This window comes from Pelodiscus sinensis, chromosome 7 (assembly GCF_049634645.1).
Source record: "Pelodiscus sinensis isolate JC-2024 chromosome 7, ASM4963464v1, whole genome shotgun sequence".
Taxonomy (NCBI): Eukaryota; Metazoa; Chordata; order Testudines; family Trionychidae; genus Pelodiscus; species Pelodiscus sinensis.
The window spans coordinates 64,073,518-64,100,267 of NC_134717.1; the positions used below are offsets into that span (position 1 = coordinate 64,073,518).

A 26,750-nucleotide genomic window follows, 5' to 3' on the forward strand; every position below is an offset into this window, starting at 1 on the left:
TTCTTTGTACAGCGTCTGAACCTAATCTGAAGTTACGATCCAGATTAAAGCAGAAAGTTGCTGAAAGGCGGAGCAGCCCCCTGTTACGCAGGAAAGATGGCCCTGTGGTTACTGCTCTTAAGAAGCGTCCCCTGGATGTCACAGGTACGGTGGGTAAACAGTGGAAAGCCGTGCCTCTTGCAGCATTCAGTATAAGGCTTCCATCTTTAAAATCTGTTTTGCCATCTCTGGATTCCCTTTGGCACCTTCCCCTTCTTGTCCTTGGACGTTCATCAGTGAAGGGCTCATTTCCAATGTCACAGGCTTGGTTTCAAGCTCTAGTTTTTAAGCTGGTGTTAAGGAGATACAGATGGTGCCAGTGTAGTATTTCAAGATGGTAGAAATTACAGGTGGTTGGGAAATAGCACATGAAACCTTTCAAAGGCATCTCTGCTAATGCTCATGGATCTAGTTGCTAAGCATAATGCGTAATGGCACCACTCCAACACAAAATGCCCTTGATGCCATGTTCTTTCTGGGTATAGATCTCCATTTTTCCCCAAACAATGTCAGAACATGTGGGTTTTACCATACGCAATTTGTACTCAAGCTACCTGTTTCCAATCTTCTGTGAAAAGTAATTTCCATTTCTTTTTTTGGATAAATTTCACGTTAGGAGGTAAACTAGGTAAATCTTTAGATTACCATGAAATTTAATATTCATATAATATTTAATATTCAACTTAGAGTGCCATGTGTAAGTACATGTAGACAACCAGTGTGTTTGCTTTTCTCAGCCTCCCTAGTGTTGTAGTTCATGCAGCTTAAAATTCAGCTCTGGTCTCAGAAGTGACTCAGTAGAAATGGTGTCATGGGTTTCACACGTGCATTCTCCTCACCAGATGCTCTTGGTTTACAAGTCAGGAGATGCTTTTTCTAATCAGCTGCTGTACAAACTCCACCACAGAGCCGAGAGGCAAGCTTATCGCTTTCCTCCTCATGCTACGGCCTGTGAAAAGGTTCTACTGACTAAATTACAGGTCTTTTAACACTTGTGGATGGATGATGGAAGGGATCACGTGAGGATTCCCTGTTCTGTTCACTCTCTGGGGCACCTGGCATTGGCCACTGTCGGCCGACAGGACATTGAGCTAGATGGGTCTTTGGTCTGACCCAGTGTGGCCATTCTTATGTTCTTGTTCAACCTCAGTGTTTTCAAATGGTGCCTTTGGTAATACCTGCGCACACCTGTCTTTGCTGGGTGTCTACAGATGTTATGTCTGCAACTAAGTTTAAAAAAAGGCTGTTGATCCACAGGAAAGACTAGATTTCTGCTTCCGCTCTGTTGCGTGGGCTGTTACTGGACTAATTCAAATGAAAAGAATGAACATTTTCTTTTGGTCATTACAGTTAGCAGTTCAGACTCTGGATACATGTGGACTGCCCATATTAAGATGAAAATGACATTTTCCCTAGCCAGGGAAGAATTGTAATTTTAATCCATTGGAAATGTCCCTAAATGAAATCAAAGTTTGAATGTTATTGCAAAGATAAACTGAGTGCCATGTGTTTTTCTTTTGTTGGGTAATGCTTGTGGAATCCAATAAATCGTAGCTACTGGCATGTTACTTACAAAAATGCATGTGTGTTCTATCCAACCAAAATCTTCTTTCTAAAATGGCTAGGTTCTCACGAGAATCCCTGGGTGCCCACTGTGGACAATGTTGAAAGGTGGTAGTGAGACTTCAGGTTAATTGGGTCATCTTAGCTCAAAATGCTGCTTAATCGGACAGGGAAAGAAACCAACCCTGGCAGCAGGAGGCAAGGCACAAGGAAGTCACGAGGCTGCTGTTATGCAGAATCGCCTGTCATTTCCAAAATCATGTTCTGCAGGTATGAAGGCTGCTTTGCATTCATGAATAAAGCAGCATGGTCTGCGGTGCTACAGAGGCGCCTCAGCCTCCGAGAGGAATTGTATTTCAAAGCACAGTGTGCAGTTGGTCGAAAAGGAAGAGGTTTTCTGCTTCAGTGTGCTACTTGCTGGCATGCCTGTCAGCTGGGGGTGAGGTGGGGCATGGGGTTTCTAATTAAGGAAGATCCACATCCTTGAGCAGAATTTTAAAAAGTCTTTCAATTTCTTCTCTAACTCTTCTGCAATCGCTGTGAAAGCGCTTTTCTCAGCTGCCAGTGTGACCCGGGAACTAAATGAGCATGCAGCTCGGTCATGGCATCATTCTCATCTCTTTGCAGTGGAATAGAAAATACACGGCTATTCTGGGCAAGTCCAGTGAGGAAATGAATTCCATGTTGCTTAGAGGTTAACTCCATATAGGAAGGAAGAGTGCTGAGTACCAGTGGCTAGTTACAATTCCAGAACAAGAATTTGGGCAGGGGAAATAGCTTCTCCCATTTGCACAGTGTATTCATTGCTCATACTCACAGATGTATGCAATCTCAAGTAGTCCTGTAGTTGGCTTCATGCTCTTTACTACTGTCTTGGGAAGCATGATTTGAGAATTCCTAGTACAAGCTGAGCCTTTCTAGTCCAGCACCCTTGGGATCTGACCAGTTCCAAATCAGAATTTGCTGGACCCCACAAGAAGTCAGTATTGTCTAGCAGCATTACCAACACTGCCCCTGCTCACTGTGCTGTTAGCTGTAACTTACCCCTACATGTCCTCTAACTCTCAGCCCAGAACACTGAGAGCCAGGACTGGTGGCGGTAAACAAACTTTGAGACTGCAGGAGATTTGGCCACACCTATAAGTGGCCATCTAGCCAACTAAAATCCTGCTGGACCAGAGAGTGCTGGACAAGAAAGGGTCAACCTGTGGTGTTAGGAGGGTGTGGAGAAGCTGGTTGCTGATTTTGAGACACTGTTCCATAGTTTCCATGGCTGGGACGTGGTAGCAGCTGATGTCAATTCACTGGAGCCTACAGTCACATAGATGAAATGCACGGGGCTTGGAACAATCAGATTAGCAGCTGATTTATAGAAAGAACATCCTTTTGAATAGGTGAAGTCTGTTCATTATTAGGCAGGCAGTTTTCTCAGTTTTAGATTACTTAATCCTCACATTCTCTTGCTTTCAGAGGACAGTCAAGTCTATTTATTAACTCTACTCCCACCCTAATATGTGCTGAGTTACTCCACTAACCAGGTTAAATAACTAAGACAAAAATAGTTTCATGCCCTCAAAGTTATAACACCTGGCTGCATTTTCACTAGGTAACCCAGTGCAATGTTCTAGATTGCATCAGGTCATTATGTCCTAGGCAGTAGAAAACCATACTGGGATCAGCCAAACCCTGTGTTCCCAGATTTGGAATGGCTGACACAAGGCTGCAGTGATTTCTGCCTGCGAAGTAGCCTTGGAAAGCTTAGATAGCTATTGGTAAATGTTGGTAAACATGGATTTCCCTGGGCAGCCACAAACTGACAAAAAATACTTCTAGTGATGACAGTGAAGATTTACATTTAGCCCAAGTATGAAAAATGCTGCTGGAGAACTTACTAGTGTTTTGATTTGAAGGGTGATTACTTTGCATTTTCTGATGTGTGATGCTGACAATTTGTGTTTTTTAACAGGTATAAAATTTTAGCTTTTTGAATCAGTCTGTCAATTATAGTTGATTTCGTCTCCCCCCCCCCCCCCCCCCAAAAAAATAATTCCCTTCCACTATGCAAACATACATGGATTAAAAAACCCTCAAAATGAACATCTATGTTGTTTGTTGGAGTGGTAAAATTAATAAACGGAATTCTGCCTAACATACTTCTGAGATCACTCCGTTTTCGGGTGTTTCTCTTTTTATGGGCAAAAGCAGAGAGGCTCCTATGGGCCACCTCTGTACCCCAGAGGCGTTTTGTGGTGGCAGTGAAATCCCCTCGTGTTCAGTGCTGCTCTGGAGCTGGGACTGTAGCCGTGTAGGGACTCTGGGTTGGATGTCTCACTTCCCTGCAAGTAGGGGTGTTAAGAACACGCTGAGAACGTCTGTGAAGTTTCATACACTGAGGGCTTGCAGCAATGGAATTAGGGCGCTTTATTTTTAGTACAAAATCCTCATGGCTGTGGTGTTTGGGTTGGTGCACACACCACGCTGGACCAGCGCAGGAAGGGTTAATGGGCTATCCTGGAGACAGGGTTTTAACGCTGTCCTGTCCTGTCATCCCTTGTCAAAGAAAGCAGCCACAGGTTGCTAGGAAGGAATACTCCTGTCAAGCGGCTGAGGACGGCCTCAGGCATTTGCCCTGACTGAGGGAAGACCCACCCTAGAATATGAGAATGTGAGGTGTGCAGGCCTGGCCCGAGCCCTGCTGGCGAGAGAGGGGAGAAGAGTTCAATCAATACTTAGCGAGTGGCCACAGCAGGCTAGAATTCCCCGTGAGTGGCCCAGAGAGACTTTGGACCATTATCTCCATGGAGGGTGCCTCCCTCCCTCCCTTCATGTGGGAAGGAAAAGCCTTGATATGGACTGGCTGTGAGTTCTTCCGTCTGCCCCTTCCATTCCCCAAAAATGGACTCCTGGATGATACCCATCTTGGGCAATAGTTTGGCTTATTTATTTGAATAAATGACTTGCTTGCCCCCTCTCGACCACGTCTTGCCTTTTAGCCCAGCTTAGGCTAGTCAATACTCAATTTGTCACCCCTAGGCTATGTCTACACTGGCGGGTTGTTGCGCCAGAAATATGCAAATGAGGCTAAGCGTGGAATATTGTTGAGCCTCATTTGCATACCTAATGAGCAGCCATTTTTGCAGAAGAGGCTCTTGCGCCAGAAGGGGCGTCTATACTGCCCCTTCTTGTGCAAGAAAAACCCTTGTGCGCAATGTAACCCCTTTACATTGCTAGCTGGTACCATGCGTAGAGCATTCATGCCAAAGAAACATTTCTAATTTGCAAGTTAGCAAGAGAAAACTTTAAAAAGGGAAGATCATTGCATTCCTGTCTTAAACATGCTTCAATTATCGGGACTGTTGTAGTTCTACATGCTGCATCTTTTGTAAAAATGGTGACATGTTCATAATGTGGGATCTAATTACATCACTGTCAGAACTCTGCTGAACCCTGGAGTGAGACTGTTAACAGGGTCTGATAAGCTGTAAGCTTAGATAGAGGCTACTGTAAATACCACTGAGTGCACACAGAACTCTAATGAAATGGAAAAGTCCTGAAGCAAAACCTGCTTCTCAGGGTACTTCGTTCTGATAGCTTGGAAGCCAGACTTCACCCTCTGTGCCTCGCTCGGAAGCCCAGAGGTGTGCCCCCTGTGTGCTGCTGAAACTACCACTTGGTAGATGGCGTCCCTCCAGGGAAGAGAGTCTTTCAGACCAGAGCACAATGTTGGCACTGAACAAATACAAAAACTCAAGGAAGCGTTCATTGGGGCACGATTTGTAAAAGGTGGGGGGGGGGGGGGGGATGCGGTGTGAAGTAACTGTCAAAGGTGAGTAATGCAAGTTAAAACGCGAATGAATTCAGGTACCCAAGAAGAGGGCGTGGGAAAACGTCTGAGCTCAGAAAGTTACTGAATTGTGCAAGACCAAGAGCATGATTCAGATTAAAGGCTGAAATGGATTGGAGGAGACTACAATAGAACTGTAGTGTAACAGTTTGACACAGACTGACTTGGCTTGCTCGTGTGTGTGTGAGATATCAAATCGAAAGTTACTGACCCCTGTACAAAAAGTTAGCAATGTAAGTATGCAGCTGGGCTGTTTGTAGGTACATCTTTGTTGATACCAACACAGAAATGTTTTTTATATCTGCGAGGCTTCTGTTTTCCCCAATAGGTCTCTCCAAATAGCATTGCAGAGAGTGTTTTGTATTGTCTAATGGTTGTTTTTGAATGTATTTTAGACTCTGCCTGCAACAGTGCTCCTGGATCTGGTCCCAGCTCACCAAACAACAGCTCTAACAACATAAGTGCTGAGAATGGAATTACAGGATCAGTCACGAGCATTCAGGCAGAGGTAGAGAGCTGCTTTTTACCTTTTTAATATTTGTGCTCCCAATGAACTTGTGGAAAGTTTTCAGCTAACCCTGCATTTGGATGGCCGCTCCTTAACCAGTGAAGATTTGAATGTGCTGTGTACATAACTTGTGTAGTCTGAAAGTTTCACCGGGGTAGCTGAGTTAGTCTGTAACTGGAAAAACTTAAAAAAACAGTGCAGCACCTTAGAGACTAACAAAACATGTAGATGGCACCATGAGCTTTTGTGGATACAACCCACTTCAGATGAAACATTTTGCGTAGTCTGAGCTTGCTCATTAATATCCCCCTGTAGCTATAATATGGATTGATAGATAAAAGAAGGAAAGAGAAGGTGGGGGGCGGGGGAAATCTCGAAGAGGTTTCCTTGCTCAACTAAAGGCTGCCAACCCTCTGAAGTATTTTGAAATGCTGGATATTTATATTCATGCTTTATAATGTGCAATAATGTCACTTGATTCAGGGAATAAATACAACCTGGTTTAAGTTTCTTCTCCCCTGCTCAGAACTAACAGGCAGACTGTTGCATGTTGACATTTGCCACCAAATTTTAGCTTCCTCTCATCTTTGTTTTTGTTAACCATTGCTTCCAAATTGCATCGTCCCATAACGGATTGTAGTTACCAGAGAACCCCACAAACTGCAGGGTGCTTACGCCATCCTCTCGGACATTTGATGTAGGCCCTTGTCAGGGACAGGCTACTAGACTAGAGCAGGGTCTGATCTAGTCTGGCAATTCCTGCGTGAATATTATTGAATCTATCAGTATGGCTCCGTCATCTACAACTTCCACATGTGTAATCACCCAGACCTTGCCGCTGGCGCTTGTACTGCATTGCTTCACGTTGGCTGTTTCCATTGGCTATTATGCATGCGTTTATGTTTTTAAACTTTGCTGTCAAAGCAGAATGTTGGTTTAATCATGCTGTCCTCCACCTTGTAATTTTGGAGCGTGCAAAGGTGCATTCTGAAGCATAAACCCAGGCTATTTGAACTTTCTAGGTGTGTACGGATTTTGGCTTTGCTCGCATTTCCAATACTGTGTTAAAAAAGCAAAGAGAATGTTAGGAGCCATTAAAAACAGGATAGAGAATAAGACTGAGAATCTCTTATTGCCTCTATATAAAACCATGGTACGCCCACAGCTTGAATAGTGCATACAGATGTGATTGCCTCATCTCAAAAAGATACATTAGCAACAAAAGATACAAGGGCAACAAAAATGATGAGGGGTTTGGAAAGGGTCCCATATGAAGAGAGATTAAAAAGACTTGGACTTTTCAGCTTAGAAAAGAGGAGACTAATGGGGGATTAGGATAGAGGTCTATAAAATCATGACGGGTGTGGAAAAAGTCAATAAGGAAAAATTGTTTACCTATTCCCACAATATAAGAACTAAGGGTCACCAAATGAAATGAAAGGGGCAGCAGGTTTAAAACAAAAGGAAGTTTTTCTTCACCCAATGCACAGTTAACCTGTGGAACTCCTTGCCAGAGGATGTGGTGAAGGCTCGAAGTTTAACAAGGTTCAAAAAAGAGCTCGATAGATTCATGGAGGTTAGGTCCATCAATGGCTATTAGCCAGGTTGGGTAGGAATGGCGTCCCCAGCTTCTGTTTCTCTGGAGGTGGGTGACAGGGGTGGGATCATGTGAGGATTACCTGTTGTGATCCCTCACTCTGGGACATCTGGTATTGGCCACTGTTGGCGGACAGGACACTGGGCTGGATGGACCTTTGGTCTCACCCAGTATGACCTTGCTTATGCATAATTCATACGTTAAACATGAACAGTTAACATTTTTCTTCTGTTGCTCTGAAAATTGCACCCATCATTTTCTCACCTGATCCATGATTTTATGGAAGACACCAAGAACATAGTCTGAATGCTCTGCTGCTGTACTGGTGTTAGATGTAGATAACATGTGGACATTCAGCCTACTAGATTTTTGAGGCCATGGTCCACATGAAAGCTCACAACCCACTAATGGATGGTAAATAATTTCTCATAACCTAGTGCATTAATTGTTGCAGTCAACAGATCTTAAAGAATTTATTCTATTAGTTAAATCTTCCCTATCCTCAACATTCACATCTACCAAAAATTGGTTATGCCCTTCATTACTCATTCTTTTCTACAAGCATTTTATATTTCACGATGACAGCTGAACCATTCCTCCAAACATTTCTGCATGCATTTGTCCGGGGTCTGTCCAGATGCAGTTAATTAAAATAGCATTTTAGATGCAGATATTTCCATTCAAATGAAGCTTGCTGTATACATCAGGAAATAACATTACCAGATTACTGCTTGCTTCCATGTGTCTTATAAAAGGCTAATATATGCTCACAGCAATGACAGACTATCTCTGATAAATCAGACCTGTTTTCACTTTGTGTATAGTAAATAATCAACAATTTCTGAGCGATTAGTCTTCCCCATTGTGATAGCGACGAGGAGTCCTGTGGCACCTTATAGACTAACTAGCAGATTCAGACTAACACGGCTACCCCTCTGATACTTGACCCATTGTGATAGTTTCACATTTACCCGAGTGTGTGTTTTTAAATGAGAAATGTGTCTGTTTGCACATTGGTTGGTGGAAGATTCACCTTTTGACCCGTATCAAATGGGAAAACGGAGCATTTTTATATTATTTAAATTAAAATAATTGCCTCAAGTGTAGAAAGCAAACAACTCCATTCTATACACCGTGAGTAAATAGCGTTTATTTGTTAAATAGTGTTAAATTTAGCACTGTTGTTCCCCCTGTGCAAGGCTATTTGACATTTACTGCCATTTTATTTCATATTTAGCTACAAAAAGTGTTGCCTGATTGGACAAAAATTATAGGCACTGACTCTGTGCTCTTCTCTGTATTTTCAGAGCATTTATGTACAATTGAGAGAGAGATTCAGTATATTTAAGATGATGGTAATGGAATTGTAATTTTGTGTATGCAATTAGCTTCAAGCTGTTGTTTTTCATTCCGTTGTGCTTAATACAAATAAACCCCCGAGACTATTTGAGGCACAACTAAATGGGGATTTGACTGTTTAAAGTGTAAATTGATGTAGTTTTGTTATTCTTCTAAGATCTGTCCCCTGTAATAGTCAGGAAATGATGTCAGTACCTCACTTACAGTGCATACCTTATTTTCAGCATGTGGTGCAGTAACATTATGTTTACGCTTTAAAGCTAAATAGCTCAGAAATGTTCAAAATCATCCTGACAAATAAGTTGGTGGAAACAGCCCCCCCCCCCCCACAAGCTCTTTAGAATTTTGTCTTGGGGGGGTGGGGTGGTAGCAATATTCCACAACTACAGAGAAATTAGCAATCAGGCGACCTTTGTGACTGAACTGATCTTCGACTGGTTTTAATCATTGTGATTGACAAGATTGCAAACGAGACTTCAGGAATAGAAAGACCCTCCCTTGGCAAATGGAACTTTGCTTGCGCAGATGTGAGAACTCGATTACTTGACTACCGTATCATGTCCCAGAATGGTAGGGAAGGCAAGGGAACGACTAATACCAAATAGAACCTTTATTAGAAATGCAGTCTCTTTGGCTGCAAAGAGGGCAAATGCACTCTTGTAAAAAGGTATCGTCGGTATACTTGTCTGAGGATCCCATCTCAGAGGAATCGCTTGAATGTTGCCACATTCAGCAGTTCCACTTGTGCTTTTCAATACATCAGATTTTTCCTGTAGAGGACACTTGTATTGATTTTTCAATAGTAAATGTTAAGCGTGTGCTCTTCACAGCAGCATTGCTTGATCTTGCACATTCTGTGCAAGTTGCTTCAATGGACTACCAAGAGAGACTGTTCTCTTTTCATCATCCAAAACTGGCCTAATTCAGCACCCATTAACATCAACTGCATGTTCCCGTTGAGTTCAGTGCAACAGGTTCAAACCTAATAGCTCAAACTCCCTACGACGCAAATCTCTTCGTGGCCGTGCTGACCTGTATCGATCTGTGAAGGATGAAACCCCGTTCCACCCATTGTAGACCCATTTTCCCAAGCATCAGAGTAAAAAATTACCCCTGCAGAAGAAACAGTATTGGAATTTAAAAAAAAAAAAAAAGTGTCGGCTCCTGTGTTGGAAAACAATATCCCTTCCATCATTCAGTGCCATCAGAATCACTGTTCTGTACTCGGGCTTTCAGACAACCTTTCAGTAGCTACGGTTAGTATTTGCTGCGAAATTAAAAGTGACTAACATTTAGCTGGCTGCAACATAATCCTCCTAGCTAATTTCACTCTCCTCCCTGAAAAGGAAGAAACACCTGCCTAAGAGGAACATCCAGGCTCTTGACTCAAGTTTTACATATTTAATGCTGTCCTTGGTCTGGTGATGGGGCCTCCATCTGGTATAACAGAAAATGCAGCACTTTTTAGCCTCCCACTTTAAGAGACACTTGAATCATGGAGGCTGTCGGGATAGCAGAAATGACTTTTTCCTGTCTACAGGGTTAAAGAAAACAGGATTCTGACAGGGTTTTCCTCTCCCTTTTCAGGGTGCGGTGGGGCTGGGGTGGGGGGGGGAGGGATGTGCTCCAGGGCTGTGGGAGGAATCGGTTGCTGAGTGAACTGTTCTTGGCCCATGTGGGGGATATAAATGGGTCAGAGGATTCTGGGACCATTCATGTGGATTAGCCCTTTGAGAGCAGTTCTGCCACCTTTTGTGGGAGCATTAGACACCAGTGAATCCTGCCAGGGCCGAGCCCATCGACTCGGAAGGATATGGGGCACAGATTAGCTCCAACATTTGGAATCTGAGGTGGAGTTACCTGCCTTCTATTTTTCTTTCTGACTTCCTTTTCTGATGTGCTTTCAGCGCAAGGTGAGCCCTGAATTAGGCAGGCTTTAAATGTGACTCCTGTCTCTTCTCTCTGTTATCTGCTCATCACAGTTTTCTTGATTCAATTTCCAGACCAGCCTGGCTCACCGCCTAGCGAATCGTGAAGGCTCAGTAACCCAGCTTCCTCTCTACACGTCTCCTTCCCTGCCCAACATAACGTTAGGGCTGCCTGCCACTGGGCCTGCCAGTGTAAGTAACGCGTACTCTTGCCTTTGGGCTTGTGCTTGCATTGGCTTGTAAGCTGAATGCTTTACCAGGGGTGTATTTCCAGGGGGGGTCAGGACAGCAGGATGCCGAAAGACTTGCTATTCCCACCCTACAACAGCGGCTTTCCTTGTTTCCTGGCACCCACCTCACTCCGTATTTGAGCACTACAGCGTTGGAAAGAGATGGGGGAACGTCACACAACTCTCTTCTGCAACACATGGTCTTACTGGAACAGCCAACTGCACAGACGCCCTTAGTCACAGGTGAGCATAGCGCAGCTTGCGTGCAGAGGCGAAGATGGGCAGCTCCTAACGGAGTGGAACAAGCTGCTTCAATTGATCACAGACATCATTGTCCCGAAAGGAAAAAGGGAATACCAGCTATCTCTGGCATCGGATGGGTTTGACATGTAGCATGTAGTTGGGGTTGGTCCTGTTTTGAGCAGGGGGTGGGTCTAGAGAGCCTCATCTCCTATGATGATCCCGTGTGGTGTCGTGGGCACCCACAGCATGGGATGAGATCTGTGATTGACCACGTTCTGCATCTTTGAGCGGTAGGAGGAGGGTAGCATTATCATTTTGCAGGGTTAAGGTGTCCTAGTTTATCTCTCTCTCTATAAAAATACCTTTCCTGTGGGACGACAGAGTAACATCAGCACGACACACTGTCGCACAGGAAAGTTTTTGTCCTGCCCCTCCACCCTCAGCCGCGTGGCTTCCTCCCTCTCTCCTCCCCAGTGGTCGGCAGGGGAGGGGAGAGACCAGAGAAACCGGTGGATCCTCCTCACATCCAGGGTGAGTGGCCCCGGGCTGCCCAGTCCCAGCAGCCCAAGGAGAAGTGCTCCTTCAGTAGGTGGCAGTTCCAGGGCTGGGCTGGGCGGATGGGGACTGGCTCGCTTGCTCGAGACCCTCTTCACCCTGTCGAAATACAGCACTGAGCCCGAGGCGGTGTGGGCCTACCTCCCCCAGCCTGTAGCCTGGGCATCCACTTCAGGAGTGGCTGCCACAGAGCCCCGAGCCGGAGCCGCTGCCTGGGGCATTAGAGTCGGGGCAGAAGCCGGTGGCTGGGCTCATCCCGCTGCGGGGGCAGGCAGAACCCCATGCAGCGAAGCTGGAGGCCAAGGTGCCCTCCCTCCTCCCCTGTGTGGTTGGAGCACTAGTGCTGGTTTCCTGCTGCGTGGGGGGAGGGGGAGAAGCACTCCTCCTCCCGGGCTGCGGGAGCAGCAGTACGCTGTCCAGAGCCTTTCCCTGCGCTCCCCTTGGCCAGAATCCAGCTAATTGCAGCAGTGGGAGCCCAAACCTGGTACCAGTGTTAGGCCGGAAGACAAGTAAGTGCCCCCACCCTCTCATGCCCAGACCTCGCCACCACAATGCACTTCTGTCTGCTCCTGCACTCGACCTCCCAGCCGGACCTCCAGCCTCTCCTGTACCCGTCCCACATGGTGAATCCCTCATTTTTGGTCCCACCCCAGAGCCCACGGGGGCTCACAAAAAACACTAACCCTGGAACTCCAGAAGAGTTAATCTGGCCTGAGGCCTTGAACCTCAGTCCTCTCCCTTCCCCCCTCCGTGGGGCTGGAGCACCAGGGCGCTGAGGAGTTTCAGTTGGGGGCCACATCAGTGAGGGTTGGGGGCTTTTTTCCTTCTCACGTGTGTGGCTCCTGACTGATTTTTTTTTTTTTTTTTTTTTTTTTTTTTTTCCTGTGGGCCAGTGGCCTCTGACCCAACACAGATTCCCCACCCCACCATTAAGAAAGACCATGTTGAAACCTGGTTGTCTGGGACATAATATTTTACTTGATTTAAAATGAAGCCTGGCCAGCAAGGCCTCAGTCAGGGCCTAGCTCCCATCTGGCCATAGCACCCTAGCCCCAATCCTGGGGCAGGCCCCGCGATCCAGCCGCCATCTGGCCGCAGAAAGGGCTGGTGGTGGCCCCCATCCTGCTGTGGCATGGGTAGGAAGAGAGGCTGCGATCTGCCCGTGGCAGACGGTGGGGGGTGGCTAGCGTAGCGCGCGGAGGTGCAGCCCCCTAGTAAATATAATTGTAGCTAGAAGTCTGTTAATATTGCAGTAGAAGAACCCGGATGATTTTGATCAAAGGAACAGTGAGAAGGTATTTTCTTAGGGGAAATTACAACTGTTTTTAGTATTTACAATTACTGCATAGCTGCTGTCCTTTTTAAAAAAAATGCACGTGCTTTCATTTTAAAATCTAATAGTAAGTGTTTCCATTGTAACGAAATCTGTTCCATTTCAAAAGAGAAATGACTGGTGTTTCATAGTCCTAGAAAGATTTCTAAATCTGTTTGTGATCCCTTTGAGTCTGGGCCTTCTATACTCTCAAATGATCCCGCAGTGGGTGGTTGGCTGGAGACATATTTGCACGAAGAAGAGTAAATAGAAAGCAGTGTCCACCTCTGATTCATGCTGGAGGTGTTGTACTCTCAAATGATCCCGCAGTGGGTGGTTGGCTGGAGACCCGTTTGCTCTGAGTAAATAGAAAGCAGCATCCACTTCTGAGTCATGTCTGGTCTATGCTTTCCAGTATCGGGCTAAGGTGGCAGATGCACGGAAGCATCCAGGGTAGTTAAATTGCTGAGAAACTTTAGGATTTTATCTCTTAGGTGATGGTTAAAATTAAGAAGGAAAAACCCTTAGGGATATGCTGATCATCAAAATCTCACACTGAAATGTCAGGATTTGGCCTCTTCTGCGTAGTGTTGTATAATCCCCATAACTCCCGGGGCGTCTGCAGCAGCTAGATCTTCCACACCCAGGCAGCTAGGAGGTTGCCAAAGGTCACAGCATTTCTTCGAAGCCATTGTCTGGGACAGCACCGCAAGATCCAGGAAGCCAAAACTGAGGGTGTAAATGATTCCAAAGCCTCTTTAGGACTGCTGTATCTGCCCATGGCTCTGTGTTCCCTGCCGTCCCTTCCAGGTAGCATGCCAGACTGCCCCTAATAATTCACCCCTCCCACACACAGAAACGATACCAGCTTTTTATCATTCTGATATTCTTGAAATGTATCCAGGGAATGATTTAGCGACTGTAAGTCCTTAAGTAATGCAGAACAGCATGAAGCTGTCCAAAATGCTGATGAATCCAAAGATGTGTATGTATCTTTAATATTGGCTAGGAAATCCTGGCCTTAAATCCCTCAATTCTATTACTTCTAAATAATGGTTTAAACGAAAAACTATAAACATGGGGTGCGTCTACACTGCACCATTAGCTCGAAATAAGCTACACGAATTGCATAGCTTATTTCAAGTTCATTTTGAAATAGCTTATTTTGATATTTGGCACTGTCTAGACAGTGCCACATTTCGAAAGAGAGCTATTCTGCAATGTCTCCTAATCCTTGTGCTACAAGGTTTACAGGGATGTCGGAAGCATGCTCTAGCGCGCCTGTTTTTTCAAAAGATAGTTTGAAATAACGGGCACGCTGTCGAGATGTGGAAAGCACTATTTCGGGATGTTGGAAGTATCCTGAAATAGTGCCGTTGTCTAGACGTACCCATATTTGAAATGTGATCCCAACCTACTACAATAGACAGTGGTCAGCTTTAAAAATTTGCCAATTGCCTTAAGTAGCGATCTAATGTTAACTCCGTATTCACTGCATTCCACGTTTCAGGTTGACAAAACACTGGTCGTATTTAGGCAACCACCGTATTGAATGTGCATGGACAGTGCTGGGTCTACCATATTGGAAGTTTTCTCCTTGGCACATCATGCTCTAGAGTAGGTTCGGCACAGCAGAGGGTGTGCAGGTGCACACCCTGAGCTAGGGTGAGAAGGTAGTTCTGTCTCTGCTTTTTATCCCTAGTGTTTCTGCTGAGAGCACCCCAAACGCTGAGTGGATGCTAGTTGTGATGTATTGTGACGACGCTTTTTCACTCAAACTTGGCTGAAAACCCGGTCAGTTCACACAGCTTAGCTGTCTGATTTTAATTCCGTGTAGATTCTAGCCACAGGCTCTTAACTCAAACAGCGATCTAGAGACGCAGAGGCTGCTCTTAATTCTCAGAGCGGGTGTAAATGCCCTGGAGGTGCTAAACTCTGTACATATTTCACAGGAGTGTTTAAAACATTTGTTGCTCTACTGGTAACTGATCGCTTTCTGTTCTGGTTTACTTTCTAAGGGATGACACTTCAGCTACAAATGTCAAGGTGGTTTTAACAATATGTACATTATTGTCACCGTCTGTGTTACTCAATAGCCATTTTCTCCCTTCCTTTCTTCTTCCTTTTTTTTTTCTTCTCTGCTGTTTTTTCCTCCATATTATCTTCAGACTGGTATCTTTCAGGCTTGGGGGCACTCCCCCTCCATGCACAGTCTCTGGTTGGTGCAGAACGGGTCTCCCCTTCCATACACAAACTCCGGCAACACCGCCCCCTGGGGCGCACGCAGTCGGCTCCCCTTCCCCAGAACGCTCAGGCCCTCCAGCAGTTAGTGATCCAGCAACAGCACCAGCAGTTCCTGGAGAAACACAAACAGCAGTTCCAGCAGCAGCAGCTTCACCTGAACAAGGTAGGCATGCTGATGGTAAGTGCTTTCCTGCACGTGCAAGTTCAGTGCAGCCTTTCGCCAATGGTCCTGTTTAAGGGTTTTTCTCACGGCAACGTGCACGGCCTCTAGCAATGCAATCACTTGGCCTTCCTCTTGGCATCTCTGCTCCCTAGTAGCTTCAGTGATCGTTCACAGCATCAGCTAGGGTAAGGAGTGGCCCTGCTGCTGCAAGTGCTGGGAGGGGAGGTACAGTTTAAGCTACTGGTTCTCCAATCGTATTTTCAAAGCTTTCTTTGCTGCCGTTGATCCCCATCAGCAGCGGGCCCAGTTCGAGAGGAAGGCATGCAGGAACGTCAGGGTACATAGGGGGAGGTGGATGTATTGTACACCTATTTTCCCTGGAAGAAGGAAGGGAGAGTGTAGTATCAAGGGGTGTAATAAAACCAAGGACAAATAGAAGATTCCATTGGTAACAAGCTAAACACAATTGGAGCGGAGGGTTTGGACTCGAGGGTGTTTAGTTTGTTCACCAGGATAGTCTTCCAAGAGGCAGGCCCAAGCCCTTGCCTAGGACCCAGGAACTCCCAGCCCCCCGCCTATGGCATGGGGCACACTGTCAGTCTTCTCCACCTCCCCTTCTGAAAATGGGGGCTCAATCTAGCCCAAGGGGTTTTGTGAGTGTATGAGCTAATATTTATCAAGTGCTTTGAAGCTGGACCGTGCTGTCCATGTTTAAGCATTGTCCCATGTCTGGCCAACAGCAGAGAAGTGTGTGCGTGTGTGTGTTGCATGGAGCTGTGCATCCGTACACAAACACTGCATTCGCTTCGCAGGCCAGAGAGATGCTGCTGCACAGCTAGGTTATCTGTAGCAAAGAAGGGGTTGTTTCAGCTGGCTATGCAGGTATGTTTCTTCAGACAAAATGGAATCTGAATTTAAAACTTGTCCTTCAGACACTTTGGGGAAGATCTCCCCTGGTACAGCTAAATTCAAAGAGACAGATTCCAAAAGAAAACTCAGATTGCCAGGGTGCTGCGGGTCCATTTCAGGTGGACACTTCTCCAAATACTTCCACTGTTCCCGAGAAAACCTAACCACCAGAAGCTGGATTAGCCTACTTGAGTGGTGGCCCATATAAAATCTTTCCAGTAAGAGAGAGTCACAGCATAAAAACAGAAAACCCCCCAGACACTTTGTTTATAGAATAAAGCTAAGTTGGGATGATTACACAAGCTACTGACGTCAATCTTGTACTTCTGGATATTTGCCACTACGCCATGCATGTGCCAGCCCTGGACTTCATTCAGGCCAGCATACTGATGTGGTGTGGCGTTGCTGTTCCCATGGAGATTTCCCTTCGCACACTCTAAACATGCTTGGAGTCGTGAAGTTCAAAATCAGGCTTGCTCAAAGCTGGCAGTAGGCTCTGTTTCTTTGTTAGTAAGTGAATTGCACTTCAGTGGCTTGTTTTAGTCTGTAAAGATGTCGATTGCCAACACTTGAAGTCTTTGGACGCTTGCGCTGTGACGTACCTACTGCACTCATTGAGGGTTTCGTTTAGACCTCCCAGGAGTTGGAAGCGTATGTGTGAGACTGTACAGACTACTGCTTCTTTCAGTAGCCTGAAAGAGACCTACTTAAGTGTGATGTGTCAGGTCCACGCAAAAAGAGGGAACAACCCCTCTTTGAACAAAGACCATTTCCATTTGTGTCCCTTGTTAAAGTACTGAGTTAAAATCCTTTAGCATTCTGCGCGCGCAGATGTATCACATTGGATAGCATCCAAATGCTGACATGGAAACATTGGTTCTCCGAACACTCAGCTATGTCAGGGCCCATTTGTGTAGAGTAGCAGAGGAACTAAAAATCAAGTAAAGGCTGATTTGTCTTTTAATTATAGGCCAGGCTCAAAGCATGCTCGCTTCAGTTTATGACTTTGCCAAACTTGAACCATTTGGTTTTAAATTTTCCAGGTCAGATGGCTGCCTCAGGCTGAATTAGATGGAAAATTTCCACCAATATAGTTCAAACATTTCTGAGAACAAGGCTGGGGGTGTGTAAGCATGTGTGGCTAATGTTAAAACAGTCTGGCAACACGTTATTTTAAAACTGGTAGTCCCTTCCCCCCCATCCCTTGGAGCAGAGATGAGAAATTGGAATAGCGGGTGTCCTCTTGGTCCCTCGTCCTTTTGTCATCCCCATGAAAATCCACCAGAACGTGTCCCAGTCAGACTTTCAGAAGACACATTTTGTGCTGCTCAGTGGAGACATCTCAGAGTTTATACTAAAACTGCCAGAGATTCATTGGCTCCTGCGTGAGCGCTCCCTGGCAGCGCCGTTCTGCCGCCAGCTGCTCACCTGTCATCCCCACAGAGCCGCTGAGCAGATTGGTGAGAGGTGGGGAGGAGAGGAAGGTGACCGGAAACAGCCAGCATAGATTCCCCAAGGACAAGTCACGCCTGGCCAATGGGGAGCCAGGGCTAACGTCCTGGAGGGCTGGAAGCATCCCTGGAGCCCCTCTCCTCCCAGGGAAGTATCTCTGCCCTGGCTACCTGAACAAACATGCCTGAGCTGCCAGGGTAGGTGAGTGGCACTGGTGCAGCCACTTTTCTGCGGACAGGGGAGACTCTGCAAGCAGGGCTGTTTCCCTGCTGCCCCACAGTGGCCCTGAATCCCCCCGGCCAGGAATAATGAGCAGTATGGGATGGGCTCTGATTACATCATGACCTGCTACCCTTTCCACAAGCCCTCTGCCTCCTTGGGTGCGCATGGTGTAGTGAAAGAAACTTGTTACTGGTAGGACTCCGGGGTTGGGAGGTGCCTGCTGAACGGGCCTTGTAGAAAGAGAAAGAATGGTCTCTTGGGGAAGGCTGATGACGCCTGGCCCGGATTCCGTCCCGACCTCTGCCACACGGCTCTGTGTGGTGCTGGGCACGGCACTTCAGACTCCTCTGCTGCCCGTTCACTGGGTGCCCTGCTCGGTACGGTGGAGTCTGCTTTGCAGAAGTCTTGCCAGGCGCTGTGGGGGGGCTTTGAAGGCACAAGTACTTTGCAGTGGTTGGAACTCTGCAAACACAGGTCCTCCACCTAGCATACTGGGCACCCAGAATTAGTGGGCACTTAATCTCTTCTCTCTCCGCTCCTGCCTGCGTGGTTGGGATACTGCCCACCCTCCCTCCACTCACCTCAGGGGGGAGAAGCCCTCCCGCGGCTGCGCATGAATGCCTACGCCGGCGTAACTCACCTCAGGGGCACTCACATTTTGTCAGCATGAGCTGTAGCCCAGCCGTGGCCTTGGGTTGGCTTAACTGCGCCGCTGGGGCGGGGGGTGCTTACATTCCTGAGGGGCGTAGCTGTGTCCGTGTAAGCTTCCTGTGCAGACCAGCCAGCGCTAAGGCTTGATTTAATGGGCTACAGCTCTTGTCTGAAGCAGTTTTTCACTTTTGCAGTGTTGCCGCAGAGCTTGCTGGTTTTCAGTCAATGCAGGGTTCGGTCCATCACAAATCACACCTCTTCCCCCCAGTATTCTCAGTGAGATGGTTTTCTCCTTGCACCCCGTTAGAGTCCAGCATAGCTCCAGGCCTTTTGGGCTCACAAGGCATCCTCTGCCTCCCGCAGAGCGAAAACAACTTTTGCCCCTGGACTGGAGAATGTTTCTCCCTTGTTCGGTGACACTTGAAAGCCGCATGTGGTGGTAGTACTCACCCTTCGCCTCGTGCCAGAGCCGTGTGATGCCAGCGTCCCTTCGATACCTCACTGCGATTCTGTTGGCTGGATTCTGGGACGGCAGTGCTGGGTGTAGTGAGTTTGTTTGGCACGGCAGGAGCTGCTGAGAGAACAGGGAACCCTTCACCGCTTGCCATGGAGGGCCTGTGAGGGTCACAGGCGCTTGGACTCCCAAACACTTGAGCACTAAGATTGCGAAGTGCGTGTGACAGCTGGAGGACACAAGCTTCCCAGCAGCACTTGACTGAGTGTAGGGCAGCCTGACTCTGAAACGTCCTGGGGTTTTATTTTTGTAGTTGTGGTACAGATAACCCAGCATAGCTCTTCTCTCCCAAAGCTACTAAAATACTCGACTTCAGCTGCATTGGGAACCGGGAGGCAGGCTCTGGTTTTGTGAGATGCAATTTATGGCGCTGTCTGAAAGAAGCTTGGCAAACGTGGAGACAGGAAACCAGACAAGAACAAATCTGTCACTCGTTTTCTGCTGGGGTTTTGCTGCCAAGTGGTTGTTTCCTTGCAGACGTTGAACGGAGGGGAGTAGCCCTGCAAAGCATACAGGTTTAGAGCAGTCCGCTTTCGTAAGGCAGAAGTCAAACTAAAAACAAAAAATATTGTTCCTTAGGACATGTTTCCACGATGCTAGATGAATGGGCTGACCTGGCTCTTTGTCCTTACGGTCATTATCCTTCTCTCTTGGAGCTAATTTGTCAGAAATATGAAGTTACTTTTTATTTTGCTTTCACTAAGATAATTCTGTAGTTGAGAGCGCAGCCAGCGTTAGCTCTGGTGTGTTGCACGTGTTGTATCCCTTAAACTCTGGGGTCTTTTCAGATGATCCCCAAGCCGCCCGAGCCAGCCCGCCAGCCTGAAAGCCACCCTGAGGAGACGGAAGAGGAGTTGCGAGAGCACCACGCACTTTTGGAGGAGCCGTATGGCGACCGAGTCGCGAGCCAAAAGGAGGTGCAAGGGCTGGCCAACATGGTGACGGTGAAGCAAGAGCCCATTGAGAGTGATGAAGAGGAGACGGAGCTGCCACTGGAGCTGGAGCCAGGGCAGAGGCAAGCTGAGCAGGAGCTGCTCTTCCGGCAGGTGAGGGGAGCATGGCGAAGGGGCCTCCTGGTGCCCAATGGGTGCCGACAGGCATTGGGCCGTCGGGACCGTCTGCTGAGAGCCTGTTTTGTGGCTGCAGAAAGGTGAAGTGTTTGTGTCACGGGGTTGACTTACCCTGGGAATTAGCTCGTTAGCCCGCAGGGCGCCCCTCTCGGGCTGCTGTCTCCCCGTGGCCTCTCTCCTTGCCTCTGCGACCCACTGCCCGCCGGCATCTACCCCTCTCCCGGGGGCAAACTGTAGCCTGTCATAACCACTCAGCATTGGCGAGGGGGTGGGCTTGCTGCCTCTCTTGTCTCCAGCCCTGCAGCCTGGGAGTGAGATCAGGCCAGGTCCCTCCTGCTCCCCAGACAGAGCAAGTATCTCTCCCTTCCTCCCCGGGCGCCCTTGTTTGCAGCCCGCAGCTGGGCCCTCGTTGAGCCTTGGCTGTCGCTCTCAGCCACTCCCGGGCTGGGTTTCAGATGGGATTGAGATGGGTCACAGTGGATGGGCGGGAAAGGCAGCGTGTGCTGGCGTGGCTCCGCAGGGAGTCACCAGGCAAGGCTGCTAACCTGCCGTCCTCCCGGTTCCCTTGGCAATGGACAGCCACACAGGACATCCCGCTCTTCGACTGCGTGGCGGCACTGCTAAAATGAGCCTAAGCACGTAATGCACAGAGGCCAGCCCTTGGGTTTTCTGGCTCTAGCGTTCTTCATTGGCCCACGTGGGGGGTGAGGCGGAGGCACTGCCCCGAGACACTGCCAATAAGATCTGACTCCAAGTCAATAAGTGTGTTTTCACTGACCTCCGGGGGCTTTCCCTAATGCGCCTGAGCGGTGTGTTACCGGCTGGTGACTCCCCACGGCCCAGGGGAAATCGCATCCGCTGTAATTGCAGTGTGACGCAACCTTTGGAAACGTTCCACCTCCTTGGGGCTGCAGCAGGAACCCAGCTCTCTTCACCACAAGGCGTGTGCTGGGCAGCACGGCCAGTCTGCAGCCGCTGCCTATGGCACGTGTGGTTGGCTTGCTCCAGGACGGATGAAGCAACAGGGCAGAGCTGTATTTCTTGCGCTGGCTTACCCGCAGGGACACAATACATTGCAGAGCTGCTGGCTTGGTTGGAAGCATGGGTCCTGCATTTGGGCAGAAGGAAAGCAGGGATTATTTCTAGTGTGCGTGCCCCAGCTTTTGCTAGCTACAGACACCGTAGGGCAGCCACCTCCACTGCGCACTGAAGAGCAATGTGTCATCCCTAGGAGACAAACCCTGTTTCCCCAGACATGCAAGCAGCATTCCTGCTTTCTCCCCGTGGGCGCTTGCGTCTCAAGCTGCCGGTGCACTGGCACTGACGGCACCAAGCCGCCTTCAGACTAGGGGATCTGGCTGCCAGAGGACTTTTCCCAAATGTTTCCCTCTTTGTGCCAAAGCTGCTCCCGTGCTCCCTCTCCTCCGGGCAGCGAGCACAGGCAGCATCGCAGGTGCCTTCCTTTGGTTAACCAGTCCCCAGCTGCTGGAGCGGCCCTGAGCACGCAGGGAGGCAGACGTCAGCCCACTGGGTGCACAGTGCGCGCATTGCCATTAGGGTGCCTAAACCAGAGACCTTTGCCCTGGGATCTGGATAGCCGCTCAGCTAGGCCTCGGGGTTAAAGGGCAAGGAAACAGGTGCCTGCTTGTCCCTAATCTGTACCTAGAAAGACCAGGAAAAAGAAAAATACTTAATAAAGTTAGAAAAAGCCCTGAAATGCCTTTGTGAAAGGGGAGCTGTCAGTAGTACAGGTGGAGAAAGCACGGGCGCTGCGCGGGAATACCTGCGTTCCGAGTGGGACCGTTCAGCCTCATGTGTTTATCTGTGGTATGTTGTTGGGCCTTGGATGTGCAGTGCACGTGTAACATCAGCCAGCCAGCGAGACCTGGACACCCCAGTCAGTGCTCGGTTGTCAGAACCGTTTCCTTGTGCCCTTGCTCATAGCTGGCCAGCCGTTCATGTGGTGAGGCGTGGGGTAGCTCCACAGAAGTCACTGGTTCTGTGCTGCTTCCCACCGGCCGAGGCTCTGGCCTGTCATCTCTGCTTTGGGAGAGGCGCTGACTTGCCAGGCGGCTCTGTGTGTTTCTGACCTCCTCCCTGTGCCGTTGGGTTTCAAAGAGGAAACCGATGCCCTTGTTGCCTTCCGAATTCGGATCCTTCACAGCCCTACCTGTGTGCACTCGCTGTATCTGGGACCCAAACAGCCAGATAACATGCTAACATTCCAGGCCACGCGTTTGCATTGTGATGTTTGCGTGAACCAGCCCCTTACGTTCCTTGTGTCCTCCCCAACAGCAAGCCCTCCTGCTGGAGCAGCAACGCATTCACCAGCTGAGAAACTACCAGGCCTCCATGGAGGCAGCTGGCATCCCGGTGTCTTTTGGCGGACATCGGCCTCTGTCCCGCGCCCAGTCCTCACCTGCGTCTGCCACCTTCCCCATGTCTGTACAGGAGCCCCCCACTAAGCCAAGGTTCACCACAGGTACGTCTGGGGGTGGGAGGGACTTGGATGGGGCTGAGTGCCCCATAGGGAAAAGGTCGTTTATTCTTAGAGTGCTCTGCTGCGATGCCGTGGAGTGGGTGATGCCAGCGCCTTGTTGGAGGAGGCAAGAGTTGCCCTTATGCTCAAACCTCCCTAATTCCCACCTGTCGGTTGGCAGTCAGGATGTTGTTAACCCCATGTTCTGCAGCTGAGTTGAGGATTGGACAATCTGGGTCAGTCACTACACCCCATATTTCCCCTCTTCCCCAACTCCCACCACCGAAGGGAGCAACCCTATGGAGGGGAATCCCAGCTGTGTGGTGAAAGGTGCTGGACAGCGTGTGTAGCGATGCCGAGCGCTGGCTGCACACGGCCTGGGACACGGCGAGTTCTGACTAGACTGGGAGGTGGACATGGGTGCAAGGAAGAAGGCCGTGCAGCATGGCGGACAAAGGACAGTGGACCCAGCAACACGGGCAGCCTGAGCGCTGAACTTACTGCCAGGCAGATTTTGCTCCACTTCCAGCCTTTTGTGCCTCCAGAGGGTGTGGTCTGGCTGGCTGTGAACCCCCCAGGGAGGGGGAAACTCACAGCTGATGCATCATTGGCAGAGCTAGCTCCCATACCAGTCAGCAGGGCGCAGACCCCTTCTCAAAGGGCACCGGGTAGCCCATTGCCTTCAGTCAGGATAGCAGTCAGGTTACATGGTGGCCGACCCTCCTGCACTGAAAGGGTTTGGGAACTGGAGTGTGCTCGTCTAGCAGGGCCCTGGCCCGAGCAGCAGCCTGATTGCTGAAACTCAGGCTGTGGGGTGTCGAGTTTTCACAAGGTTTGCATGTCTCACTTTCTAATGAAAGCACCAATAAGCAGTCCGTCGTGGCACCAGAAAGATCCAGCATGCAGTAGCAGGGGCTGGCATTTTCAAAGGGTCCCAAGGGAATTAGGCACCCACGTACTACAGAGGGTCAGTGGACATCGAGCCCCGAGTTCTCTTAAGCCATTTTGAAAATCTGAACCTGCTGGTTTAAAAATGACAGATTCTGTGTGTGTTGTAGAAGTAGAGTCACTGTTTGCCTGTATCTGGTTCCAGCTCCTCCATCGTTTACATGCAATATCAGTCATGTGAATCTTTACCAAATGTCACTGTGCAGTAATACCTGCTGTCATGGGATTTACATTTTGCCTCCTAATTCCACTTCTAATTATCTATTAGAGTGGAGCCACAAACGTCGTGATTTTGAAAACTGTAAATAAGTCTGTTCCAAGTTCTACAATTTTAGGTGTCAGATTCAAGGAAATGAGTGTTGAGGTAGGATTAAACGATTGCTTAAAATGAAAATAAATCCACGTTGCCTTTCTATGGTATGAGGCGTGCAGTACTGTGACAAGATGGTAATTTGCAAAGTACTTAGTGTGTTTCATCGGGCTAATCGCTGTTTTATAACATTTAATTTCTGAAATGTTTTAAGACTCTAGGGGCCCACTTCCTTGAACACACTGCAGTCACGTATACCCACTCAGAGTGGCAAGTGGGGGGTAAAATCATTCACAATGGGAATGGCAGGAGTTTACACTCGCACAAGTGCAGGTGACAGCCAGTAGCAGGCGCTAGTCACTGAAGAGCCATAGCCCAGTTGTATGTATCATGGAAATTGGACCACAGAAAAGGTTGAGAAAAGAAATATTTTAATGTTGTTTTCCTCACACTGTTATAAAAGTTCATTTAAATCCTCCTTTGCCCTTGTTCAAGTCATGACTTTCTTTCTACCAACCCAGCCACCTTCCTCGCAGGGAGGGGAAGTCTTTATAGACAAATATTTTGGTACATATCATCTTACAGTAAAAGCTTTGTTATCCAGCATGTTGGGGACATGCGGGGAGGAGGCGTGCTGCTTAATTGAATATTCTGGTTAACAGTTACACTTTGCCAATGGAATACTCATTTTCAAGGAATTAGAATTCAAAGAAATGAAGTCCACAAACTCGGATAGTGCATCTTAAAAAGTCAGCCTAGTGTAAAATAGGCAAAGAATTAAAAATTGCTTCTCATTTTTGTCACTTTAAAAATAGTGTGTATGGTAAATTCTTCTAGCATGCTCTCTGGGAAGAGTGAGGAACGTCGATCTGTTGAACAGAATCAAACCCCTGGGTCTCTTATTTCATTACCCTTCCTCAAGCAGTAACAGGTTCTTAATACTTAAAGGGCATCTGGCGGGGGCAATACAGGGAGATAGACATACTACACACTGAGGAGTACGTGCCTTCAACCTCACCCCTTTCTGCCACTGGCAGGCGGTTAGTTTTATGTCCTGAAGCATGACATTGCGCTTGTGCGTCGTGAGAGGACAATAGACATAAACCCAGCAAAATCAGAAGGGCGGCATTTTTCACTTGCACAAGGGCAGGGGGGCAACCTGCATAAGGTTGGTTAGCCTCTAATGTAACTCCTGTACCCTTGCTAATGTGAGTAGATGCATTGGCCTTATTGGGAATGTTGGTGCATGTACAATTTTACTCAAGGATTCCCAGATTGGGCCATTGGTTTGCAATGGTCCAGTCTTTGATCTGCCATGACAATGAATTCCATGCGTCGTTATAATGTTTTGTTACAGCATTTTTTATTTCTGATGAAGGTCATTTATTCTCTCCCTCACTGCCAGAGCAGTAGAATTACCTGAGCCTCGAATTGCCTGTTTACCCTTCCAAGAAATGCCAGTCGGCTATGCTTTAGTTCTGACCTTTAAAACTGATTGTTCCCACATTGGAGGGAATATTATTTTCCAGCAATGGTGCTATAGTGTCCAAAGTAGTTTTGTATTTTAAATTAAAATGGCCAAGCATTTCCTTTCTCTGTGCGCCACAGTGTGACCTCAGCTACAGGAAGAGCAGTTGTCCTCTGTACAGTAGCTGTTGAGGTTAAAAACCTGGAACAGTGCATAAATGCTGCACCGGAGAAACGTCGTGGAAATGCTGCTCTTATCGCTGCTTCACCAGAGACAGAGGGTTAGAATGTAAATAGGTTGAACTTCTCCTGAAGCATGGCTCCTCTCGTCACTTCCCAACAGAGAATACTTAGCTTGCCCCCACCCCCCACACGTTTTCTGCAAATGCATGAATGTACCTATATAAAATACTGTTGCGTGTGTTTATCTGCACACGCACGCACGCGCCTATGGTATGTACGTGCATGCCCCTTATGTATAACAGGTATATTTTTGAGCCAGAAGCAGCAAAATCCAGTGTTCTTTCCCAGGGTTGAACTTCAGAGTAGCTATCCATTCTACTGCCCACATCCTACCTGTGACTTCAGTGGGCGTTGCTCGGTATTGCCCAAACAGCGCCGAATGCAGTTGAGTCATATCCGAAAGAAAGCAAGCAGGTGGGCATATTATCAGTATTGATGGCAAAGCCCTGATTAATTGACCTTTGGTTCACGACTGCTCCCCTCTGTCCTCCAGCACTGGAGTGTTTTACTGCACTCCGAGGCCCCAAAGCATGAAGCAGAGTAAGTAATTGCCAGACCACTTCCCCCTCGTGGCTGAAAGTGGCGGCCCCAGCGTGCAGTGGCAAGACACTTTGGGGAACTAGTTGGCTTTCAAAGGAGCAATACAAGTTGCAAATCGGTTCTGCATCCTCTGCACCCCCAGATATTCCCCAGAGTTTGGGTGCTCCCCGATAGACTCACTCTGGGAGAACTAACCTTTTCACCATATCTGCTTTGTTGTAACAAAACGTGTCTTCTCCTGAAAACACAACTCTGGGAATCCTGGTGCTTTTGTGCAGTGGTATATTTGAGTTGAATCCACAATCCTGGTCCAAAAGTAGAGCCGGGTAGAAGCAGAACATGTATCGGAGTCATCTACAC

General features: G+C 48.0%; 1 protein-coding gene across 10 annotated transcripts in view; it reads left to right on the forward strand.

Annotated features, from left to right (window-relative positions):
• HDAC4 (histone deacetylase 4) overlaps positions 1-26,750 on the forward strand; it is a 226,272-nt gene that overhangs the window by 148,862 nt on the left and 50,660 nt on the right. For 8 of the 10 annotated variants that reach the window (XM_075934078.1, XM_075934072.1, XM_075934077.1 and 5 more), the window contains 7 exons: positions 13-144; positions 5,842-5,954; positions 10,914-11,030; positions 11,113-11,311; positions 15,347-15,585; positions 20,122-20,379; positions 22,699-22,885. In XM_075934078.1, the coding sequence (XP_075790193.1) occupies positions 13-144; positions 5,842-5,954; positions 10,914-11,030; positions 11,113-11,311; positions 15,347-15,585; positions 20,122-20,379; positions 22,699-22,885 (1,245 nt within the window). The remainder of the gene's footprint in view (positions 1-12; positions 145-5,841; positions 5,955-10,913; positions 11,031-11,112; positions 11,312-15,346; positions 15,586-20,121; positions 20,380-22,698; positions 22,886-26,750) is intronic. The other 2 variants (XM_075934081.1, XM_075934076.1) reach the window with 1 other exon arrangement.